Here is a 22,915-nt window from a genome sequence, read left to right as displayed (position 1 = left end):
AAGAGAAAGTTGAAGTATCTGAAAGATGATCCACCTAAGACTGACGATCCTCATTACTTTAAGTGGGTTCAGAAAAATATTTAGATTATGACGTGGTTGTGGAATTAAATAGATTCCACCATTAGTGTCAACTTGATATTCCTATCTTCTACCAAGGAGACTTCGATTTAGATTGGCTGATATATTCTAGGGAAAATTGTGAAAAAAATCCAATAAAAAAATTTATTTATCAAAAAGAATCTAATTTTTGAAAAATTAGAAAAATGATAAAAATCCGGACATTGAAAGACCTGTTTCTTTTCTCTCCTCTACATTGAAAAAAAAATCAAATTTTTTTAAAAAATACCGGCCATTAAAGGGCTGGTTTCTTCTCTCTCCTCTACATTTAAAAAAAATCGAATTTAAAAAAAAAAACGGCCATTAAAGGGCCTGTTTCTTCTCTCTCTTCACTCCACTCTTTTCATCCTCGATTTCAACAACGCAAATTTACTCCCTCATCTACTTTTTACTTGATTTCACCAACGCAAATTTATTCCCTCATCCACTTTTTATTCGATTTCAACGACGCAAATTTACTCCCTCATCCACCTTTTACTCTACCTTTCTCTCTCCTCTTTTCTTCTCTCCAAAAGAACGAATTTTTTTTTATTTCTTCATCTTCTTCTTCAACTTCTTCACTCACTAAGGTAAATCAATTTTTTTTTTTATTAGTTTACATCTCAAGATATTAAATTCAAGATCTTGATCTTATGATAAGATGAAGATCATAAGATCCTTATCTCATGATAAGATCAAGATTAAAAGATCTTGATCTCATGATAAGATGATTTTGATCTCATGATAAGATGATCTTGATCTTATTGGGTATGGGTATGCGAATGAGTACCAAAATTTATGATCTCAATCTTCTTTTAGATAATTTTTGAGAGCTTCTCTGCCACACCAACTTTTGCTAATCCCACTGCAAGATTTGTGCTAATTCTTTAATGATTTATTAATGAAATAAGACATGTGTTCGTAAAAGTTGGCGTGGCAATAGAATCTCTCTAATTGTATTAATTGAAGTGTTAAAGAAATCGTTGTGGCGGTAAATATGAATCATTTATCTTAATGATTAATAAAGAGAAGTTTTAACAAAAGTCTTAACGAGTATGCTACGTTCGGGTTGCTAGAGATAAATAAGGATGATAGAAATAAGGAAGGTGCATTGTGTTCTATGTAAACGATGCTTTTTATCACATCGTAAAGATTTAGATTAATCAACATCAATTAATTGATCGTGTTTGCATGTTTGTGGACTTCGAAATGAAAATGGAATTTGAGTATAAATTTAATTTAGAAATTAACCTCGAAAATCTAAAATAGACAAAAAGAAAAGAAATAAAGATAATCCAAGCACTCTTATAATCATCTAATGTGGGACTATATTTTCAAAAACTTTCTTTAGAAAAAACAGGATACCTTTTGAACCAATTAGTGGTGTAAAAAAATTATGTTGGGATTACAACACCACAAAAGTCAAGAGCAATAATAAAGCAATCCTTAGAGAAGTATAGAAGTTTGGAAATATTTATGTATTACTTCATTTTCCTATCCCCTTTTGTACTCGTTATTGGGTCCACATGAATGTCATGTTTGATGATCCTATGTTAAAATAAATCTTCCTATCATCACCCACAAAAAAATATTAATGCATCATCGTAATATTAATCTCACAAAGTGTTGACTTTTAATAAGAAAAAAAAAAACTTCGATGATTTTAAATAATTATTTTGAATAATATTTTTATACTAAAGTTTACTGTATTGACACTGACATCCTCTTTGGACTTGAGGAAAAATAATTAAATTTGAGAGGTTTTATTAAGAAAGGGAGAGAAGATAAAAGACAATAAAATTAGAAGGTAACAAATAATTTTCCCTATTAGAACTCAACACTACACAATGTTAAAAACATGCAAGGGGGTTTAGTAATTTTGGCAAAACACATAGTTTTTTGTAATTTCATGCACATGTAGTGTTGAGTTAATATGAGTGCAACACATTTAAGTCATATTTTATTTTTCTTTTAGGTTAATTTCCTAAGTTAGAAACTATAAAGGTTAACTAAAATATTTATAAATTCAGCACTCTTCATTTAAATGTATCACATAACCTTAATATCAATATCTTATGATCTTGATTTATTATAATAGATGGCAACCAATGATGGACATATTCCTGAAGGTCCGACTACAGATGTTGTTTTAACCGATCGGCAGGGTCATATATCAAGTGATATATGGATGGGACAAGTTAGAATTTTTATTTAAAAATTAATAATGCAGATTGGTTACAATTATATAATTATTTAATAATTAATTTTATAATTATGCAGATTGATTACGACTCCCATTTACGATTGCGATATCATGGACAATTTTTTAGAGATTGGGACATTAGTGGTCCACGAGAGGCTGTTGCTGCATTAAGACAAATCATTGCTACAATTTTTTAGATTTTTGTTAAAAATTCTCCTTGTTAATCATTAAGATAAATGATTCATATTTGTCACCACAACGATTTCTCTAACACTTCAATTAATACAATTAGAGAGATTTTATTACCACGCCAACTTTTGCGAAAACATGCCTTATTTCATTAATAAATCATCAAAGAATTAGCACACATCTTGCGGTGGGATTAGCAAAAATTGGTGTGGCAGAGAAGCTCTCTAAAATTATCTAAAAGAATATTGAGATTATAAATTTTGGTACTCATACCCATACCCAATAAGATCAAGATCATCTTATCATGAGATCAAGATCATTTTATCATGACATAAGGATCTTATGATCTTGATCTTATCATAAGATCAAGATCTTGAGTTTAATATCTTGAGATCAAGATCTTGAAATGCAAAATAATTTTAAAAAAATTTGATTTACCTTAGTGAATGAAGAAGTTGAAGAAAAAGATGAAGTAAAAAAAAATTCGTTCTTTTGAAGAGAAGAGAAGATAAGAGAGAGAAAGGAAGAGTAAAAAGTGCATGAGGGAGTAAATTTGCGTTGTTAAAATCGAGTAAAAAGTGGATGAGGGAATAAATTTGCGTTATTGAAATCGAGTAGAAAGTAGATGAGGGAGTAAATTTGCGTTATTGAAATCGAGGAGGAAGAGAGAGGAGTGAAGAGAAAAGAATCGGCCCTCTAATGGCCGATTATTTTAAAAAAAATTCGATTTTTTTTAAAATATAGAGGAGAGAGAAGTGAAGAGAGAAGAAACCGGCCCTTTAATAGCCGGTTTTTTTTTTAAATTCGATTTTTTTTAAATGTAGAGGAGAGAGAAGTGAAGAGAGAAGAAACGGCCCTTTAATGGCCGGTATTTTTAAAAAAATTCGATTTTTTTTAAATGTAGAGGAGAGAGAAGTGAAGAGAGAATAAACCGGTCTTTCAATGTCCGAATTTTTACATTTTTCTAATTTTTCAAAAATTAGATTCTTTTTGATAAATAATTTTTTTTTTTTGGATTTTTTTCATAATTTTCCCTATATTCTGGAGCGTATAATATTTCTTGAATTTATCAGTTGGTTGAAGAATTCTTTTTCGTTCAGCAAGGTGATCAAAGTTTACCAGCATATTACTCTCGCCTTCAAAATATACAGAACGAGTTCAGTGTATATCAACCCCTTACTACTAATTTGGCCTTACTACGTCGATAGTAAGAAGAGATGGATGTTGTTCATTTTCTTTCTGATTTAAAATCCGAGTATAATTCTGTTAAATCTCATATTTTAACCAGTAAAGAGTTGTCTTCACTTACTGAAGTTTTTTCTCGCCTTCAGAGAACTTCTATTGGTGGTTCTGGTGCTACATCATTGATGTCTAAATCTGACCAATCAGCATTGACTGTTTTTGGAAGTACAAATCGTAGTCGTGGCCGTAGTATTGGTCGTGGTGGCAGTCGTGGGTATCGTGGTAACCATGGTGGAGGCCATGGAGGGAGTCATGATTCTAGTAAGGGTCATGATCGTGGTCGTGGTATACCCAGGAAATGTAACCATTGTGAACTTGATGGTCACTTTGTGGAATTCTGTTGGGATTTACATGGCCAATCCACAAACTAGGCCAATCAGGCTAATTTCTAGTGACATTAATGGCGGTGGTTTTGTTGATCCTCCTCATCAGGTGGCTTCCCATGTAGATATGGTTACTATCTCTCATGATGAGTATTCCAAGTTACTTTATCCTCCTCCGCCTGCTGCCTCGTCCTCCAACACTGTGACTCTAGCTCTCAGGTATATCATGCCTTGTTTCATCTTCTTCTCCTTGGGTCATTGATTCAGGGACGTCAGAACACATGATTCGGTCGTCAGGTGTGTTTTCATCCATTCAATATTCTTCCTCTTTGTCTCAGTTTGTCACTCTTGTTGATGATACTACTTCTAGGGTTTCTGATATTAAAATTGTTGTTCATTGTTCTACTTTTTCTTTATCTTCTGTACTATATGTCCCTAAATTTTCTTTCAGTTTAATGTCCATCAGTAAGTTAATATCTTCATTGTTCCGTGACTTTTTACCTCTCATATTGTGTTTTTCAGGATCTAAAGACGAAGAGGAAGATTGGTGGGGGTTATGAATCTGGAGGTCTACTATTTGGATGGTGGTGGAAATTCACCTGCTCTTCATGCCACAATCACTACGCAATAATGGCATTGTCAACTTGGTCATCCTTCATTCCACTCTTTAAAAAAGATGGTTCCCACTTTGAGTCATATTTTTGTTTTAGATTGTGAGTCATGTCAGTTATCTAAACATCATTGTGTTTCTTATCCATCTAGGTCTATTATTAGAGTATCGAGTCAGTTTAATTTAGTTCATTATGATATTTGAGGTCCTTTGAACATAATTCTGAACCTTTGAATGACTATCTTTCATCATTTGGTATTATTCATCTTGTATACGCACCCCTCAATAAAATGATGTTGCTGAACGTAAAAATCAGCACCTTCTTGAAATTGTACATTCTCTGATGTTTTAGATACAAGTTCTCAAACCTTACTGGGGGAATGCGATTCTTACAGCATGTTATTTGATTAATCGTATGCCTATGTCTGTTCTTGATGGTCAAGCTCCTCATTTTGTTCTATTTCCTTCAAGTCCTTCATTTTTCTTACCTCCACGGACTTTTGGTTGTGTCTAGTTTGTTCATCAGTCGTTTCCTGGTTTTGATAAACTTGATCCACGTTTGGTGAAGTGTGTATCTCTCGGTTACTCTTGTACCCAGAAAGGTTATCGGTACTATGATCCTTCAACCCGTCATGTTTATGTCAGTGCAAATGTTACATTTTTTTATTTTGTATCATATTTTACAGATTCAATACAATATGATGATCTTTTGTTTGCTCTTCCTCTTGCTGTGGCTAATTTATCTCCTATTGTTTCATTTCCACTCACTTATGTTCGCAGAAAGAAAATAACAACTTCAGATCCTCATCCTCCTCCAGATGTAGACACGTTACCATCGTCTTCACAATCTATAGATCAGGTATCTAGTACTTCTTTTGACTTTGATCTTCCTATTGCACAAAGGAAAGGCACTCGTCATTTTACTAGGCACCCCATTTCTAAGTTTGTTTCTTTATCTCATTTGTCTGCTTTGTATTGTAGTTTTGTTTTAGCTATTTCTTCTGTGTCTATTCCTAGTAGTGTACAGGATGTTTTGTCTCATTCAAGTTGGAGACAGGTTATGGAGGTTGAGATGGATGTTGTTCATCATAATGGTACTTGGGAGTTAGTGTCCTTACCTGCTGATATGCGCATTGTTGGTTGTCGTTGGGTTTATGTGGTGAAGTATTTGTCTGATGAGTCTATTGAAGGCCCGCCTCGTGGCCAAAGGTTATACTCAGACTTATGATGTGGACTACTCAAAAACTTTTTCTCTTATGGCAAAAATAACTTCTGTTCGTATTGTCATCTCCCTTGCTGCCCACTTTTAGTGGCCCTTATCTCATCTGGATGTTAAGAATGCATTTTTGAATGGTGATTTGGAGGAGGACTTATACATAGAGCAACCTCCTGGTTTTGTTGCTCAGTGAGAGTCTGACATGGTGTGTAAGTTGAAAAAGGCCATTTATGGCCTTCTCCGCGAACTTGGTTTGGGAGATTCAGTGAGGTAAGAGTTCAATTTGGGTTGAAACAGTGTCAGATAGATCATTCTGTGTTTGTTCGCTTCAGTTCTTCAGGGACTATCATTCTGGTAGTTTACGTTGATGATATAGTCATCACAGGTGATGACACTAATGGAATAGAGCAGTTGAAAGCCTTCCTTCAGACACAGTTTCAGACAAAAGATCTTGGCAAGTTGCGTTATTTCTTAGGGATAGAAGTTGCGAGATCCAAGAAAGGTATTAACCTGGCTCAAAGAAAATACGTTCTTGATTTGCTTGATAAGACAAGTATGTTGGAAAGTAAACCTATGGACACCCCAATGGGCCCTAATTTAAAGTTGATAGTAGACAGTGGAGAGTTGTTTGATGAACCAGGAAAATACAGAAAACTAGTTGGTAAACTCAATTATTTGACTATCACTCGTCCAAATATTTCTTTTGCAATAAATATAGTGAGTCAGTTTATGAAAACACCAAGGGTTCCACATTGGGAAGCTGTTGTTCGAATCTTTCAATCTCTTAAACGATCTCTAAGACGTGGTTTGTGATGTAAGTCCAAAAATCATTTGGACTTAGGGGGGTATTGTGATGTTGACTGGGTAGGTTCTTCATCTGAAAAGCTGTTGTTTGGATCCTTCGACTTCTTAAACGATCTCCAGGACGTGGTTTGTGGTATAAGTCCAAAGATCATTTAGACTTAGAGTGGTATTGTCATGTTGATTGGGCAGGTTCTCCATCTGTAGGAGGTCTATATCTGAGTATTGCACAGTCTTGGGAGGAAACTTGATTTCCTAGAGGAATAAGAAGCAAAATGTGATTGCAAGGTCTAATGCAGAAGCAGAATATGGAGCAATAGCTCTTATGACTTGTGAATTGACATGGATTAAGAATTTCTCGGAGAATTGGGTGTTAAGATAGCTACTCCTATGCAATTATATTGTGATAATCAAGTTGCAATTCATATTGTTTCCAATCCAGTGTTTCATAAGCGAACAAACCACATTGAGACAGATTGTCACTTTATCAATGACAAGGTTTTATGTGGGAAAATTAGTACATCGTTCGTGAAGTCTAAAGATTAGTTGGTAGATATGTTCACTAAGACACTTAACAATAGTCGCCTTAGCCTTATTTGCTCCACTCCAAGCTGGATTTACTTGATATTTATGCTCCAGCTTGAGGGGGATGTAATTTTTTATTAGTTTCTTTTATTTTCTTTTCTTTAATAGTTTATTTTCTGTAGTTTCTTTAGTTTATTTCCTTTAGTTTTTTGTTCCATGTTGGATTTTCCAACTTGAGGGGGAGTGTAATTGGTATGTATAAGACGTGTGGGAGCAAACTGGTATTTTCCAATTCCACACGTCCCACTTAGTGTAGCCCTAATCTCTTATATAAATATAGGAGAGGAGGCTCATAGAATATGATTTTCTATTGAGTCTCTCTCATTGCTTCTCCTCTAAATCTCTCTTTATCTTCTAAATAATAATAGTCACAAAAGTTTTCAAATTTCATAAAATTTGTCGAATAAAGGACAAGTCAATTAAATCGCTAAATCGACAATATATCAATTAATCATTATTAGGAGTACTAAGTTATTATTAGTAGAGGTAGTATCATCTTTTTCTTCCTATGTTATTTGGTTATGGTTGGAGTCAATTTCAACCATAGATTGTGCGGCTATGGTTGGAGTCAATTTCAACTCCCACGTTTCTTCAATTTCTTCTCCTTCTTAAACTCATAATTTACATGGCATCATAACACATCATAAGAGTTTAAATATTACTTTTTTTATTTTTCTTTATTATTTTTACAATTTCTCAATTGATTCTTAAGAAAATCAGGTTCTTATGGATTTGATTAAAGGTTAAAAAAGAGTTTGTATTTAATCGTCCATGTGGAGGTACAATTGTGGTTTTGGTTGTGGTTGCGTGTAGATCTTTATATTAGCGGACTAAGAAGTTTTTAACGGTTGGTAATGTTTTTGGGCAAGTTTTGTTGTTCTCTGGTGTGGTGAAAGGTATTGGTATTATTTTTTAAGTTCGTTTTGATCCTTAAAATCAATTCTTCAACCTTTTCTGGCCTGTGCGATTTCACCAAGATAGATTTCTTTTTAGTTTTTTGAGAGGTTTTTCGTTGATCTTGGTTATAAGGAATTCGTGTTGGGGAGATTTTCCGCTAGTAGAAAATCGTTAATGAAAATTAATTTTGATGGAAAAGTGCCAAAAAATAAAATTGTAAAGCAATTTTACTGTGTTCGCATGGTTGATTTATGAAGCAAAAACACATATAGGGAATTCTCAAGACCTTGTAGGGATTCAGATGACTTCCATCAAACTTAATAGAAGCAATTACATTCAATGATCTAAAGCAATAGAAGTGTTTTGAAGGCAAAGGGAAAACGTAACTAGTTCTAATAGATAAACCTACTTCCAAATATCCAAATGTGATGATTTATGGGAGCAAGAAGATGCTCAGATTGAGACATGGTTGTGGAAACAATATGAAATCACATATCAATGGAAACTTTATGTTCCTGGAAACTGCAAAGGATGTACGGGAACAAGTGAAACACATGTATTCTAGATCAAATGACATCACCTAGATTTATAAACTCACACAAGAGTACTTTTCTCTGCAGCAAGATGACAAGACCCTAAACAAGTTTTTGCCTTTATGATGCACATGTGTGAAGAACTTAATCAGTACCAACATATTACTAGTGATATCCACATAGAAACAGAGGGAATATATGGATGTCATTCGACCCCTCTCTTCTCTCCTACCAGAGTACGCAGCAATTAGCTCTTAGATCCTAGGTAGCCAGAATCTGAGATCTCTATAAATGTTTTCTCGACTTAAGAGAGTTACATCATCAAAGAGTGGCAATGTTGGTAATGATTAAGCAACTTTAATGATTCCTGGAGATCACGGAAGTCGTGGTCGTGGTGGTAAAGGTGGTGAAATTGTGGAGGAAGCCGAGGTAGAGGTCGTGGAACTCATAAGTGTAACCACTGGGGCCTTGATGGACATACAGTAGACCATAATTGGGACTTACAAGGTAAACTCATTGCTAATCAGGTTTCATCATCAGTTCAAAATTCAAATCATATACCTATTTCAATTACTTCTGACCAACTTGTGAAGGGGTCCATTTTTTTTTTCCAAGGAAGAGTACGATAAACTCATTGCTAGATCTACTTAGTCTTCTTCCTCTACAGCTACTTTAGCTCAGACAGGTATGGCATCCACTTGTTTACTATTCACACCTAGTCCTTGAGTCATTGACTCTGGTGCATTAAACAATATGACAAGTAACTCTAGTTTGTTGTCTTGTTTTCGATCCTCTACCTGTCAAAATGTTAAATTGGTTGATGGGTTCATTTAATAAAATTGTTGGGTTAAGTACACCTCAACCCCATCCTGAGATTTCTTTGTCTTATATGTTCTATGTCCCTAGATTTTCTTTTAGCCTTTTATTTGTTAGTCAATAGACAAAGAAATTACAATTTACAATACTCAAAAACATTTTTTACTTGACCGTTGTGTTTTTCAAAATCTAAAGTTGAAGAAGACAATTGGTGGTGGGCGTGAAATAGGTGGTCTATACTATCTGGATCATGCTCCTGCTAGTACAACACTTCATTCATGTTCTAGCTCTTTTCAGTGGCACTGCAGGCTCGTTCACCCGTCTTCTCGGATTCTACTAGTTTACTTATTAGTTTGAGTCATGAGTCTTTATTTAATTGTGAAGCATGTCAGTTAAGTAAATATCATCGTATTTCTTTTCCACCTAGTGTGAGTGAAAGAGTGTCTAGTCCTTTTTGTTTAGTTCATTCTGATGTATGGGGACCTACAAGAGTTTCGTCATACCTTAGTTTTAAGTATTTTATTACTTTTGCGGATGATTTCTCAAAAATGACTAGGTTGTTTTTAATGAAAGATCGTTCAGAATTGTTTAATCTTTAAATAATCTCATATGGAAATAAAAACTCAATTTGGTATACCTATTTGCATTTTGCATTCTGATAATGCTAAGGAGTATTTTTTTTCATTATGTTACATATCTTCATTCTCATGTAATTATTAATCAGTCTTCTTGTTGCATACTCCTCAACAAAATGGGATTGTTGAATGCAAGAATCGACGTCTATTAGAAGTTCCCTGTGCTTTAATGTTATAGATGAAAGTTCCTAAAACTTATTGGAGTGAAAATGTTCTCATTGCTTACTATCTTATCAACAGGGTGCCTACTCCTATTCTCGAGGGTATATCTCCATGCAAGGTATTAATTCTTGATAGTACGTCATTTCATCTTACTCCACGTGTCTTTGTGTGTGTTCATTTTGTTCATTTTCTATGACCTAGCCGGGATAAGTTAGATAAAAAGTTTAAAATGTATATTCCTTGGCTATTCTTGTAGATAAAAGGATTATAAATGTTATAGTCTTACTTTGTGTAGACATTTTGTATGTGCGGATGTTACATTTTTTGAGTCTGTCCCATATTTTCCTGACACATCTTCTAATTACATTAGTATTATTCTTGTTACATTGCTTATTCCTCGTTCTATTCCTACCGCTCCACCACCTCTTAAAGGGTACTACAGGAGGACCACTACAACACCAACAATGCCAATATCTTCTTGATCTGTAGATCAAGTTCCTTCCTCAAATCCAGTTCCTTCTCCAAATTCACTTCCAAATGAGTTACTTATTGCTCAGCCTAAAAGTACTCGTTCTTGTGCTACTAAACATCTCATTACTAACTTTGTATCATATATTTTCGTTATCTTCTTCTTTGTCTGTTTTTATTTCATTGGTGTCCTCTATTTTTGTTCTTAAACGCCTTCAAGATGTCTTATCCCATCCGGGTTAAAGGACAACAATGGAAGAGGACATGGCTGCCCTTCATAGCAATGATACGTGGAATCTAGTCTTTTTTCCTCCTAGAAAGAAGGTGGTGGGTTGTAGCTGGGTTTATCTTGTTAAGTTCCATCCCGATAGCGTAGTTGATAGATAGAAGGCAAGACTAGTTGTAAAGTGTTATACACAGACGTATGAAACTGATTATGCTGAGACCTTCTCCCTAGTGGCTAAAATTGCCTTCATTCGTGTTTGTAGATCAGATTAGGGTTAAAGAAGAAGAGAAGAATGGAGAATGTGGGAGGAGTCTGACTCCTACCCTAGGAGTCGTGGCACTTATATATTAATGAATGAAAGAGAAAATTACATATATGCCACCTCACATATATTAATAACATCTAACACTCCCCCTCAAGCTGGAGAATATATATAATATAATCCCAGCTTGTTACAAATATAAGCCAACCTTTCACACCCCCAACGATTTACTAAAAAAATTTGCCGATTGGTTTTCAGATTTAACATAGGATTGTAGCAATTTCTCCACCAAGAACCTTTTCACGAACGAAGTGACTGTCGACTTCAAAGTGTTTCGTTCTCTCATGAAACACGGGATTTGAAGCAATATGCATGGCTACCTGATTATCACATAGAAGACTCATAGGAGTTTCTACTATGATGCTTATCTCCTAAAGGAAATGTTTCAACCAAAGAAGCTCACAAGCTGTGTGAGACATAGCTCTGTACTCAACTTTTTCACTTGACCAAGCTACCATTATCTGCTTCTTTTGCTCTTCCAAGACACAAGATTACCACCTAGGAATGTGCAATAACTTGTGATGGACCTTTTATCTGAGGGAGAACCAACCCAATCTGCATCTATGTATTCCTTTATCTGAGTATGACCATTGGACTTATACTATAAACCAAATTCAAGAGAACCCTTCAGATACCTAACAATAGGTTGAACATTTTTCTAGTGAGGCATCCTAGGTGTCTCCTTAAACTGACTCACAATACTCACATTATGTGAGATATCTGGTCTTGTAATAGTGAGATAATTTAATTTTCCAACAAGTCTTTTGTACCTACTTGGATTATCAAACAAATCTTTATGTTTCAACATTAAGTTTCAACTTTGGATCCATGGTGTGTTCACTGGTTTGGACCCAAGTAATCCCGTGTCTTCAAGCAAGTCTAGTACATACTTTCTTTACGAGAGACTAATACCATTAGTTGAGCTAGCCACCTCAATACCAAGGAAAGATCTTAGTTTTCCCAAATCCTTGGTTTGAAACTGTAGTTGTAAATAGGACTTAAGATTTTGAATTCCATCTTCATCACTCCCTGTCAACATGATATCATCTACATACACTACAAGTAAGATACATCCATGCTCAGTTTTCAAATGAAAGACTGAGTGATCTGTCTAGCATCTCGTCATCCCAAAGGCAATAACTGCATCATTGAATTTGCCAAACCAGGCTCTCAGGATTGTTTCAAACCATAGAGCGACTTCCTAAGTTTACACACATTGCCAATATCCTAAGCAATGAACCTACGTGGTTGCTCCATATACAGCTCTTCCTGCAAATCACCATGGAGATATAGCAACTAACGAAATGGGAACCACAATAGAAGTAATCTTGGGAACTGAGGAAAAAGTCTCGACATAATCAATCTCGCACGTCTCAGTGTATCCTTTAGCGACAAGTTGGGCATTAAGTTTATCAACAGTACGATCAGGATAAAATTTGACGACATACACCCATCTACAACCCACAACATATTTTCCAGGAGGAAGAGAAACAAGAGACCATGTATCATTGTGATGAAGAGCATTCATTTCTTCCATCATTGCTTTCTTCCAACCCGGATGAGATAAGGTATCTTGGAGAGTCTTAGGAATAGAAATGGAAGACATAGATGACACAAAGAATCTTATGACACAAAATGAGAAATAGGATGATGAGTAACACAAGAACGAGTACCCTTACGAAGAACAATAGGCAACTCACTTGAGGATGATTTTAAAGAAACTACTAGATTTGGAGAAGGAGATCCAAATGGTATAACTAGATCGTCAGATGGTGAAGAGATTGGTATCATTGGTGCAATGATGCTCCTTTGTGATAAACCTGAAAAGGAATTTGATTCCAGAAAGAGGAACTAGAATAGGTAAGGGAACAGGACTAAAATCATAATCAGTAGGGGTCATGACAGAGAAATTGGGTATAGATTCAAAGAAAATAACACTTGCACAACAAAGTGTTTACATAGTGTTGGGCTATAGCACTTGTAACCCTTTTGTGAACGAGAATACCCAATAGACACACATTTAATACTCTTTGGGTCTAACTTATCGCGTCTTGATCACAAATTATGCATGATAAAAACACAGCCAAAAACTCAAGGAAGAAGGTAAGACAAATGATGATCAGGAAATAGAATTTTTTGTTTTTTACTAAGCAACCAGAAAATAAAATCTTATGTGGACAATTACCAACAAGAACAGGAGTAGGCATGAGGTTGATAAGATAGCACGCGTAGTAAGGATAGCTTCACTCCAATAGGCTTTGGGAACCTTCATCTAAAATAACAAAACACAAGCAACCTCCAGAAGGTGGCGATTCTTACGTTCGGCAACACCATTTTGTTGAGGAGTATGAACACATGAAGACTGATGAAGAATGCCACGAGATTGTAAATGTGTATTAAGGTTACCACGAAAATACTCTTTGGCATTATCAGTAAGTAAAATACACAAAGAAGCGCCAAATTAAGTTTGAATTTCCATATGAAATTATTGAAAAATATTAAATAACGCAGATCAATCTTTCATTAAAAATAACCAAGTCCTTCTGAAAAAGAGTTCCCTTTCTTTCTTTGTGCACTTAGGAAAGAGCACAGCAAACATGAAAGCTACAAATCTTGAACAATCATCAACAAATGTAACAAAATATTTAAAACCAAGATATGACGAGGTTTGTGCAGGACTTCAAACATTTGAATGCACTAAACGAAAAGGATTCGACCTAGATGACTAACACTATAGGGAAAAGACACACAATGGTGTTTACTAAGCTGGCATGCTTCACAATCCAAAGGAACATTATTCAAATCGGGAACTTAACTATGTAAGGTATAAGCAGATGACCAAATCTGCAATGCTAATGAAACTTGTTGCAGGAAAACTAAAAAGCACTATGAGCTAAAATACTATTAAGAAGGTATAGACCATTCACTTCACGCCCGCCACTAATCACCCTCTTCATCTTTAGATCTTGAAATATATGATGATCAAGAAAAGATGTCACGGAGCAATTTAATTTCTTTGTAAGTTGACTAATAGATAAAAGGCTAAATGAGAATTTTGGAACATAAAACACAGATGATAAGGGAATATTAGGATGTAGTTGTGATGTGACTAACCCAACTACTCTAGAAAAAGAATCGTCAGCAAACTCAACATTTTGACACAGAGACGGACTAAGAGAAGACAGTAGGATAGAATTATTGGTCATATGATTGGAAGCACTAGAATCAATGATCTAGGAGCCCGTAGAGGACAATAAATAAATGGATGTCATCCCTATCTAGGCTAAAATAGTAGTGGGAGAATATTTGGCGACCAACTTACCATACTCTTCTCAAAAAATAACAATAGATTATTTATCAGTGTTCTGATCAGATGAGACAAACCATGGGTTAGCATCTAGAACTTATATCATTGAAGCTTGATGTGATGAAAGTTTCCCATGGAGATCCCAACTGTAATCAATAGTATGGCCATCCATTCCATAGTTAGTGCAATTCCGGAATCCACGACCTCCCTCTGAATTTCGACCACCGTCTCTACCACCATGATTTCCTCGACCACCTCTATAACGTTAGCCACGACCACCATGATCTCCCGAAGAAGTCAAAGCAGAACGATCACTAATAGGATTAGCATTATCTGATAACGTGGCTCATTTCAATCAAGAAAAGACATCTATATGAGATGGAAGCTTAGGGCTCCCCAAGATTTGGGATTTCACAGCATCATGCCTAAATGTATAGATGAGAGAAGCCAAAAAACATCCATATCGACTCTTTGTTTTTCTATTTAATGAAAATCACTCGTAATAAGTTGATATTGGTTCAGTTCCTCACGCATGGGCATCAATAATGCAAATGTCCAGTCCAATGTTTTATCATCTTGTTGTAAAGTGAAATATTGCTTAGTAATTTCATAGATTTGGATAATATTATCCGACCCCGAATACATATGTTTCACCCTTTCCCAAATGTCTTTTGCAATATCCTAAAACGTGAAATTGGCATTGATTTGAGGCTCCATACTATTCCACATCCAAGTAACTATTTGAGCATCCTCTTGCTGCCATAGCTCAAGAGATTTTTCATCAACAGTTGTTAGTTTATCTTTCACAAGATGACTTTGTTTTCCTTTGGCCTTCAGAAAAACTGCTACCATCTTTGACCACTGAATATAATTACTTCAAATTAAGAGAATGGAAGTCATTTGAGTTCCAACCTCAGTTGATGTACCCAAGATAGTCTTCTGCCCCATGATGAAATAATTGATTGCCCAAGAATCAATTATATTGCTCTACAATTTTTCGGCACTTCCCCCCACAAAATTAAACTTTTTCCCTTTTAGAGATTCTCAGATACTTTCGTGAACGATTTTCTACTAGTGGAAAATCTCCTTGACACGAATTCCTGGTAGCCAAGATCTGCGAAAAACCTCAAAAAAACATAGAGAAATCTATCATAGTGAAGTCGCATGATTCTAAAATCCCTCAAAATAAAATAACAAGACTTCAAAACCCTTTCAAGATGAAATCGTAGATCTCCAATACCTCTCAAGATGAAATCGCAGGGTACCTTGAAGGCCAGAAACACAATCTGAAACCTAACCACCACACTACACCACAACTAACCACTAATAACTGTCAAAAATCCTTTGATCTCTGATCACATTAGGGATATTTTTCAACCACAAATAGAGAATTCTAGCCACCATGAGGATAATGGGTAAAAATCATATCAGAAAAATCTGGTTTATACCTAGAAAAAAAAGAAAAAAAATACGGAAAAAGAGGAAAAAGAACCAAAATGTGACCACTAGAGAAGCTATGACACCATGTAGAACATCAATCTATGGTTTAGAGAAGAAGAAAATAAGAATAGAATGGAGAAAGTGGGAGGAGTCGAATTTGACTCCTAGGGTCATGGCACTTATATATTGATGAATAAAAGAGGAAATTGCATATATACCCCCTCACATAAATTAGTAACATCTAGCAGTGTTACTATCTCTTTAGTTTCTATCTCTGAGTGGCCCCAATTCAGACTCGATGTGAAGAATGCATTTTTACATGGTGATTTGCAAGAAGAGGTGTATATTGAGCAGCCACCTACGATTGTTGCGCAGGGGGAGGTTGGTAAAGTATGTAAGCTTAGAAAGGTGCTCTATGATTTGAAATAGTCCCCGCAAACATTGTTTAGGAAATTCAACAATGTGGTTCTTGATTTTGAGATGTCAAGGTGTCAAACAAATCACATCCGTTTTTCCTTCTCATCCCACTAGTGGGAATATTCTTCTAGTTATGTACATGGATTATATTGCATTGATAGGCAATGATGATGTTGAGATTAAGAAGTTAAAGTCATTTTTACTACAAAAGTTTCATACTAAGGATTTGGATTAGCTGGGATACTTTCTTGGTATTGAGATTGCACATTTAGCAAGTGGTATTAGTCTCTCACAGAGAAAATATACCTTAGATCCATTTGATGAGACTGATTTACTTAGGTTTAAACCTACGGATCTCCCATGGATTCAAAATAGAAGTTGACCATTAATCAGGGAGATTTTTTTTATGATCTTGGTAAGTATAAGAGACATGTTGGGAAGTTGAATTACCTCACCATTACTAGAGCAAATATTCTTGTCAATTTATGAAAACTCCTAAAGTACCTCATTGGATAGCATTGCAATGCATTGTCATGTACTTGGAGGTTTCCCATGACGTGGTTTGTTATACAACTCAAATGCAATGCTCGCATAGAAGGGTATACGACTCTAGACTATGCAGGTTTTCTTCAAATAGGAGATCCACCATAGGATATCGTACATTCTTGGATGGTAATCATGTGACTTGGAAAAACACAAAACAAACAGTTGTTGCCAGATCTAGTATTGAGGCTGAATACAGAGTTATGTCACACATGTGTTTTGAGCTAACTTGGTTGAGACATTCTTTTTCTTTTTTAGGAGGCAAGATTTATAGTAGAAAATACCTATAAGACTCTTTTGTGATGATCAGACAACCATACACATAACTTCTAATCATGTGTTTCAAGAGAGGACGAAGCATATTGAAGTTGATTGTCACTTTGTTCTTGACAAAATCCTAAATGGAGAAATTACTACTTCTTATATGAATTCTAAAAATCAACTTGTTAATTTGTTTACTAAGCCATTCGGTTGTAGTAGAGTGAATTATATTTGTAACAAGCTGGGATTATATGATATATATTTTCCAACTTGAGGGGAATGTTAGGAGTAATAAGTTATTATTAGTAGGGGTAATATTGTCTTTTTATTCCTTTGTTATTTAGTTATAATATGTAAAAGGGTTGGAGTCAATTTCAACTCCTCCTACGTTTCTTCAATCACATCTCTATTCTCCTTCTCAAACTCTTAGTCTACAATCGCTAAGTATGGTTACATTTTGACTCTTCAACCTTCAAATCTCAATAACAAGATAGGGTTTTTAAGGAAGTTGGAGATGACGGGTTTTGAGGGAAGAAAATCCAAAAATATATTTTGTATAATCCCCCATTTTTTTATCCAAAATTTTTATGTAACTTTCTTGAACTTATCCGAAATAACTGAGCTGAAGCCCCAATCTCAACTTGATTACTATGCTTGCAATACGGAGATACGAATGCACTGAGACCATGGTGCCGGAATCCGACAAATATCCAAAAGGAACTTCACCAGTTTGGAAGACTCCATGCAACATAGTTAACACATAATTTAGGTAAAATTGAAAGAAAAAAAAAATTAGCTCTATCAATGATGGGTTCTGGTTCAGGAAATTCAACAAACATTTAGAATGCGAAAATTAAGATCCAAAAAACAGAATTAAATTCAGTAAAAACAAGACTCAATCAGGAATTGAAATGAGTACTACCTGGTTGAATTGATTGGAGGAGAAGTTCCACCAGATGATGGAGCCATCAGATCCACCTGTGTAAAGCGTTGGTGGTTGATCCAAGACAGCAGTTGAAGTAATTCGATGAAGAGGAGGGGTGCCTGACCAGATACAAGCTATAGACTGGCACTTCATGCTGGAACAAGTTCAGTTCGGTAAATGTTGGGATAACATTCAAGACTGACTAGTATTGTTCAAGGCGACGTGAAGCGTTGGAATGACAGAATAGAGTTCCATAGTGCAAAGATGCGTTCCTAACTTTGTTCTCTGATTTTTTGGGCTATTGCTTTAAAACTCGGTCGAGTCGCAATTGACTCGATAGATTCGGAAGGGATTTGGAAGGGGTTGGGGCGAGTTTTTTAATGTGAATTCGGACGCCTTTGACTCGTTCAAGTCTGTTTATTTTTTAAAAGTGACGAATTCACTGAAAAAACATGCTTGTAATTAAAATGAACAGTGTACCCAACTCGAAATTTCGTCATTTCAAGGACATTTACCCAAATATATAAGTAAATGATTTAGAATAAGTTTAGGGTGCCAATAGAAACAATTTATCTTTTTTGTTAGATTTATATTTTTGAGTTTAGAATTTTATAGGAGCCTAATTGTAAACAAATACTAAGATTGTTTGAAGGAGTTTTATAATAATAAGCTACTATTGCCACACCAACTTTTACTAATGCCACAACAATTCTTATATAAATCACACACAAAAAATGCACACAATTGGTGTGGCATTAGTAAAACTTAGTGTGGTAATAACAACTCTCTTTATATTATTTTGTAATGTTAAAATTATAATATAAGCCAAACCATGTAATGTTTGAAAGGTGTGTTTTTAATCTTTAATTGGGATGTGAAAGATAACTTAAGAAATTGAGGTGTAATAAGTAAAAATAGAGTTGTCAATAAGAGCACTCTTAATTTTTTACTTTTTTTTAGAGATTCTATTGCTACACCAACTTTTACTACTAGTATATCAATTCATATGATACAAAGAAAGAAAGAATTAACACACATTTTGGGATTTTCTTAATAAAAGTTGGTGTGGTAATAGAAGCTTCTTTTTTTTTATGTTCATTAATAGGTGACATGTGCAAACACACCAGTGTTATAAATAGTTTTTTTATAATTTTAACATTAATTATGGGGATTTAAAAAATAATGGGATATTTTTGTGGTTTTATCGTAAAGCTTTTTTTGTCTGCAAGATGATGATTTCTATGTTTTTGGAGTTATATTTTCCTAACGTAGCGTGGTTTCTACAGTTTTGTTAGTTTGAGATATCTCATATGAATTTCTGAAACATATCTACTTACAAATAAAGCATTGGAATAATCATTCATCATTAGGAATCATCGCGATTGGGTTGACGAGTTGATTAATCAGGTGATTGCAAAAATGGGGTGTCTATAGGCTTAAGATAAAAATCATAGGCAATGTGCCTTAGCTTTTGGCCCATTACAAAAATCAGTGGCAATGTCCCTCAAAACGATGATTTGGAACTTACTGGTTCATGTGTCAAGCACGGATAGGCATGCAAATATATTATCCGTGTTTACAACACGGATTAGTAAAAAAGTAAAAAATATTTTTTTTTTTGCTAAAAAGTAACCAATTGGTCTGTGTTCCAAGTATGGACCAATATAAAATATCCTGGGCCTTACATGAAATACGAACTTAATTTTTTTTTTTTGTTAATTTCATCTCTTCCATTAGTCTTGATAGTTTTCTATTAGTTTTTAATTTTTTTAATGGATTTTAAGGCTTAAAAATACTTAAATGTGTCGTTTTTATCATCAAAATAGAATCTCGTCTCTTCTAAGTGTCAATGTATGATCTAAATTGAGTCCACCTATTCTTTATCGATCAAAGTTAATCCCAGTCCAACGTGGTGCACCATCGACCTCAATCCATATTTGGCCCGGACTGGGTCTATGATCCATATTGGACCCAAACCGGGTCATGATCTTTATTGGACCCAAACCGAGTCCACAATCCACAATTGACCCCAATAGGGTTCACAATCCAACTTTGACCTGGATTGGGTCCAAGATCCAAATTTGATTTGAATCGGGTCCGCAATCCATATTTACCCAAACCTAGTCCCCGATCCACATTTGACCCGAATCGGGTCCCCAATCCAAGTTTGACCCGAATTAGGTCCATAATGCACATTTGACCCAAATCGGGTCTATAATCCAAGTTTAACCCAAACCGGGTCCTCAAGCAGTATTTACCCGAATTGGGTCCAAAATACCAATATGACCCGAACCAAGTCCACAATCTAATTCTGATCTGAATCGAGACCTTGATCCATATTTGATCTAATTCGAGACCACAATTCAAGATCCACATTTTGACCCGAATCAAGTCCACAATCAAAATTCGACCCAAATCAAGCCCACAATTCAAGAATCGACCCAAATTGGGTCCAAAATCCACGATCAACCTGAATCGAGTCCATAATCTACAATAGATCCCAATCAGATCCACGATCTAAATTTGGCCCAAATCAGGCCCACAATTCAAGAATCGACCAAAACTAGGTCCACTATCTATGATCGATCCAAATCATTTATGATCGACCCATTTGGGTCAATATCCACGATTGATCCCAACGAAGTCAACTACCTCGGTGGATCTCAATCAAGTCAAGCAATTACAATCGAATATGTCATCATCCGATCAATCTTAATCAAGTCCACTATCATGTCCATCATTTTTGATAACCTTTTTTCTAATAAAAAAAAAAAATGATTTAAGGAACTACTTGTAAGGTTCATAAAAACCTAACATACCTTGTCTATTCCAACTCCGTGCCGATGAATTTATCTCTTTTTCAAGTCTTTCCAACTCCATGCTAATGCCAACTCTGTGTTGATGCAAGTTCCGTGTTAATGAAATCATCTTAAAAAATATACAACCAACCTCTGTGCTTATGCTGGTTTTGCACCGATACTAGCTCGACACTGATGTAACCCACACTCTCAAAAGTATGCAATCCAGCTTCATGTTGATACCAATTCTATGCTGATGTAACATAACCCAACTCCGCGTTGATACCTGCTCCGTACCGATGCCAGCCTTATGCTAATGTTACCCGTTCTCTCAAGAGCACGCAATCTAGCTCTGTGTTGATGCCAACAATATATTGATGCTAGCTTCGTGTTAATGTATCATCTTCAAAAATATGCAACCCAGCTCTGTTCTGATGCCGGCTCCATGCCGATGCCAACCCCGTGCTGATGTAACCTACTCTCTCAAGAGCACGCAATCTAGCTCCATGCTGATGCCAACTTTGTGTTGATGTTGGTTACGCATTGAAGGATCTTTTTTCTTTAAAATTCACTTACTTTAAAATAGATTACTTAACTCGACCTAATAAAACATCATGCATCTTATCTTTTTGTAAATATTATATTGCTACTTGGTTTTTTATATCCATAGTTGGTCAAACAAAAGAAGTACAAACATCCCAAGAACCCTTCGTATTTCCTTCAATCTTCATCAATAATGAGTACTTCTAAGGTACTACAACCAGTAGCAGTAGAGACAACACACATCAGTGCAAGAATAATTGCATTGTTAAAGACCACATAATGATAAAAGAAGATGCTAAGTGTTGTGGTGGCCAATGCCAACTTCATACAAGCCCAAGTTGTACAACATCAAGTATTAGGTTTGAATCTTGACCATCCTAAAAAACCACAACTGGGGCAACAAACTACTCTGTTCCCTACGATTATGGGGTATCAAGGACCCTCGCTTTACATTTCACAGAATCGACCGCCTCCCATGGTCATTCATGATGACGAGTATGATATAGGACCACTAAATCCAAGAACACAATAGATGGGAAGATTGCTCAACAAATTAAATGTCTATAATAGGAGATGAGGAGAATCAAATGCATGGATATCTTGGGAGGAACAAGGTTTAGGGACCTTTGTTTCTATCCCAACGCGCAGCTACCAACCAAATTCAAATGCCCAGAATTCGAGAAGTTCAATAGGGTAGGGTGCCCTTTATCGCATCTAAAACTATACTGTAGATAAATGTGCCAGTTCAGTGAAGACGATAGGTTATTGGTGCAATTATTTCTGAGTAGCCTGAGCCAGCCCTTAAAAGGTTCTCGGGACTGGCCTATTCACTCATCAAGGGTTGGCAAGACTTGGCTTAGATGTTCAGGCACAATTATAAGTTCAACTCGAATGTGAAATTGGACAGAAGTGATTTGGCAAGGATGACAAGCAAGCCTAAAGAGACATAAAAGGAATACGCCCAGAGGTAGCGAGAGTTGGCTTCCCAAGTAAAATCGCCCATGACCGAGTAAGAGATGAATATCACATTTATATTAACACTAGCGCACTCATTCTATACCTATCTTGTGAGTCACATAACTACCAAGTTCTCAACTTTAGCTCAAGTGGTAAATTAAGTCGAGGACGAGATCCAATCCGATTTGATTTTTGATTTTGTAAACTTTGAGGCATGAGCATGATGGTCTACTCCGACAAAGTCAGAAGCTAAAAAATATGCATTCCCTTCTTGGGAATATTTATTGGACATTTGTCCTTAGAAAATGTATTAATTTAGAATATCCATCTTTCAAAAAAATTTAAAAAAAATTTAAAAATTCAAAAAATTGAATTCCTTTCCTAAGAATATTTAACGGAC

The 22,915-nt window shown here is 35.4% G+C and overlaps 1 protein-coding gene across 2 annotated transcripts in view; it reads right to left on the bottom strand.

Moving 5' to 3' along the window:
• Window positions 1–18,580, bottom strand: part of LOC147391083 (Transducin/WD40 repeat-like superfamily protein) — a 40,596-nt gene extending 22,016 nt beyond the window's left edge. Inside the window, exon 1 of one of the 2 annotated variants that reach the window (XM_086460159.1) lies at window positions 18,215–18,580. In XM_086460159.1, coding sequence (XP_086316285.1) covers window positions 18,215–18,370 — 156 coding nt within the window. In that variant the 5' untranslated portion in view covers window positions 18,371–18,580. The remainder of the gene's footprint in view (window positions 1–18,214) is intronic. The other variant, XM_086460160.1, reaches the window with a different exon arrangement.
• Window positions 18,581–22,915: the final 4,335 nt, after the last annotated feature.

The sequence above is a fragment of the Akebia trifoliata genome, chromosome 11 (assembly GCF_017979445.1).
Source record: "Akebia trifoliata isolate Shusen 1 chromosome 11, ASM1797944v1, whole genome shotgun sequence".
Taxonomy (NCBI): Eukaryota; Viridiplantae; Streptophyta; class Magnoliopsida; order Ranunculales; family Lardizabalaceae; genus Akebia; species Akebia trifoliata.
The sequence above is the reverse complement of the archived record's forward strand: the minus strand, read 5'-3'. Positions and strand labels throughout refer to the sequence as shown.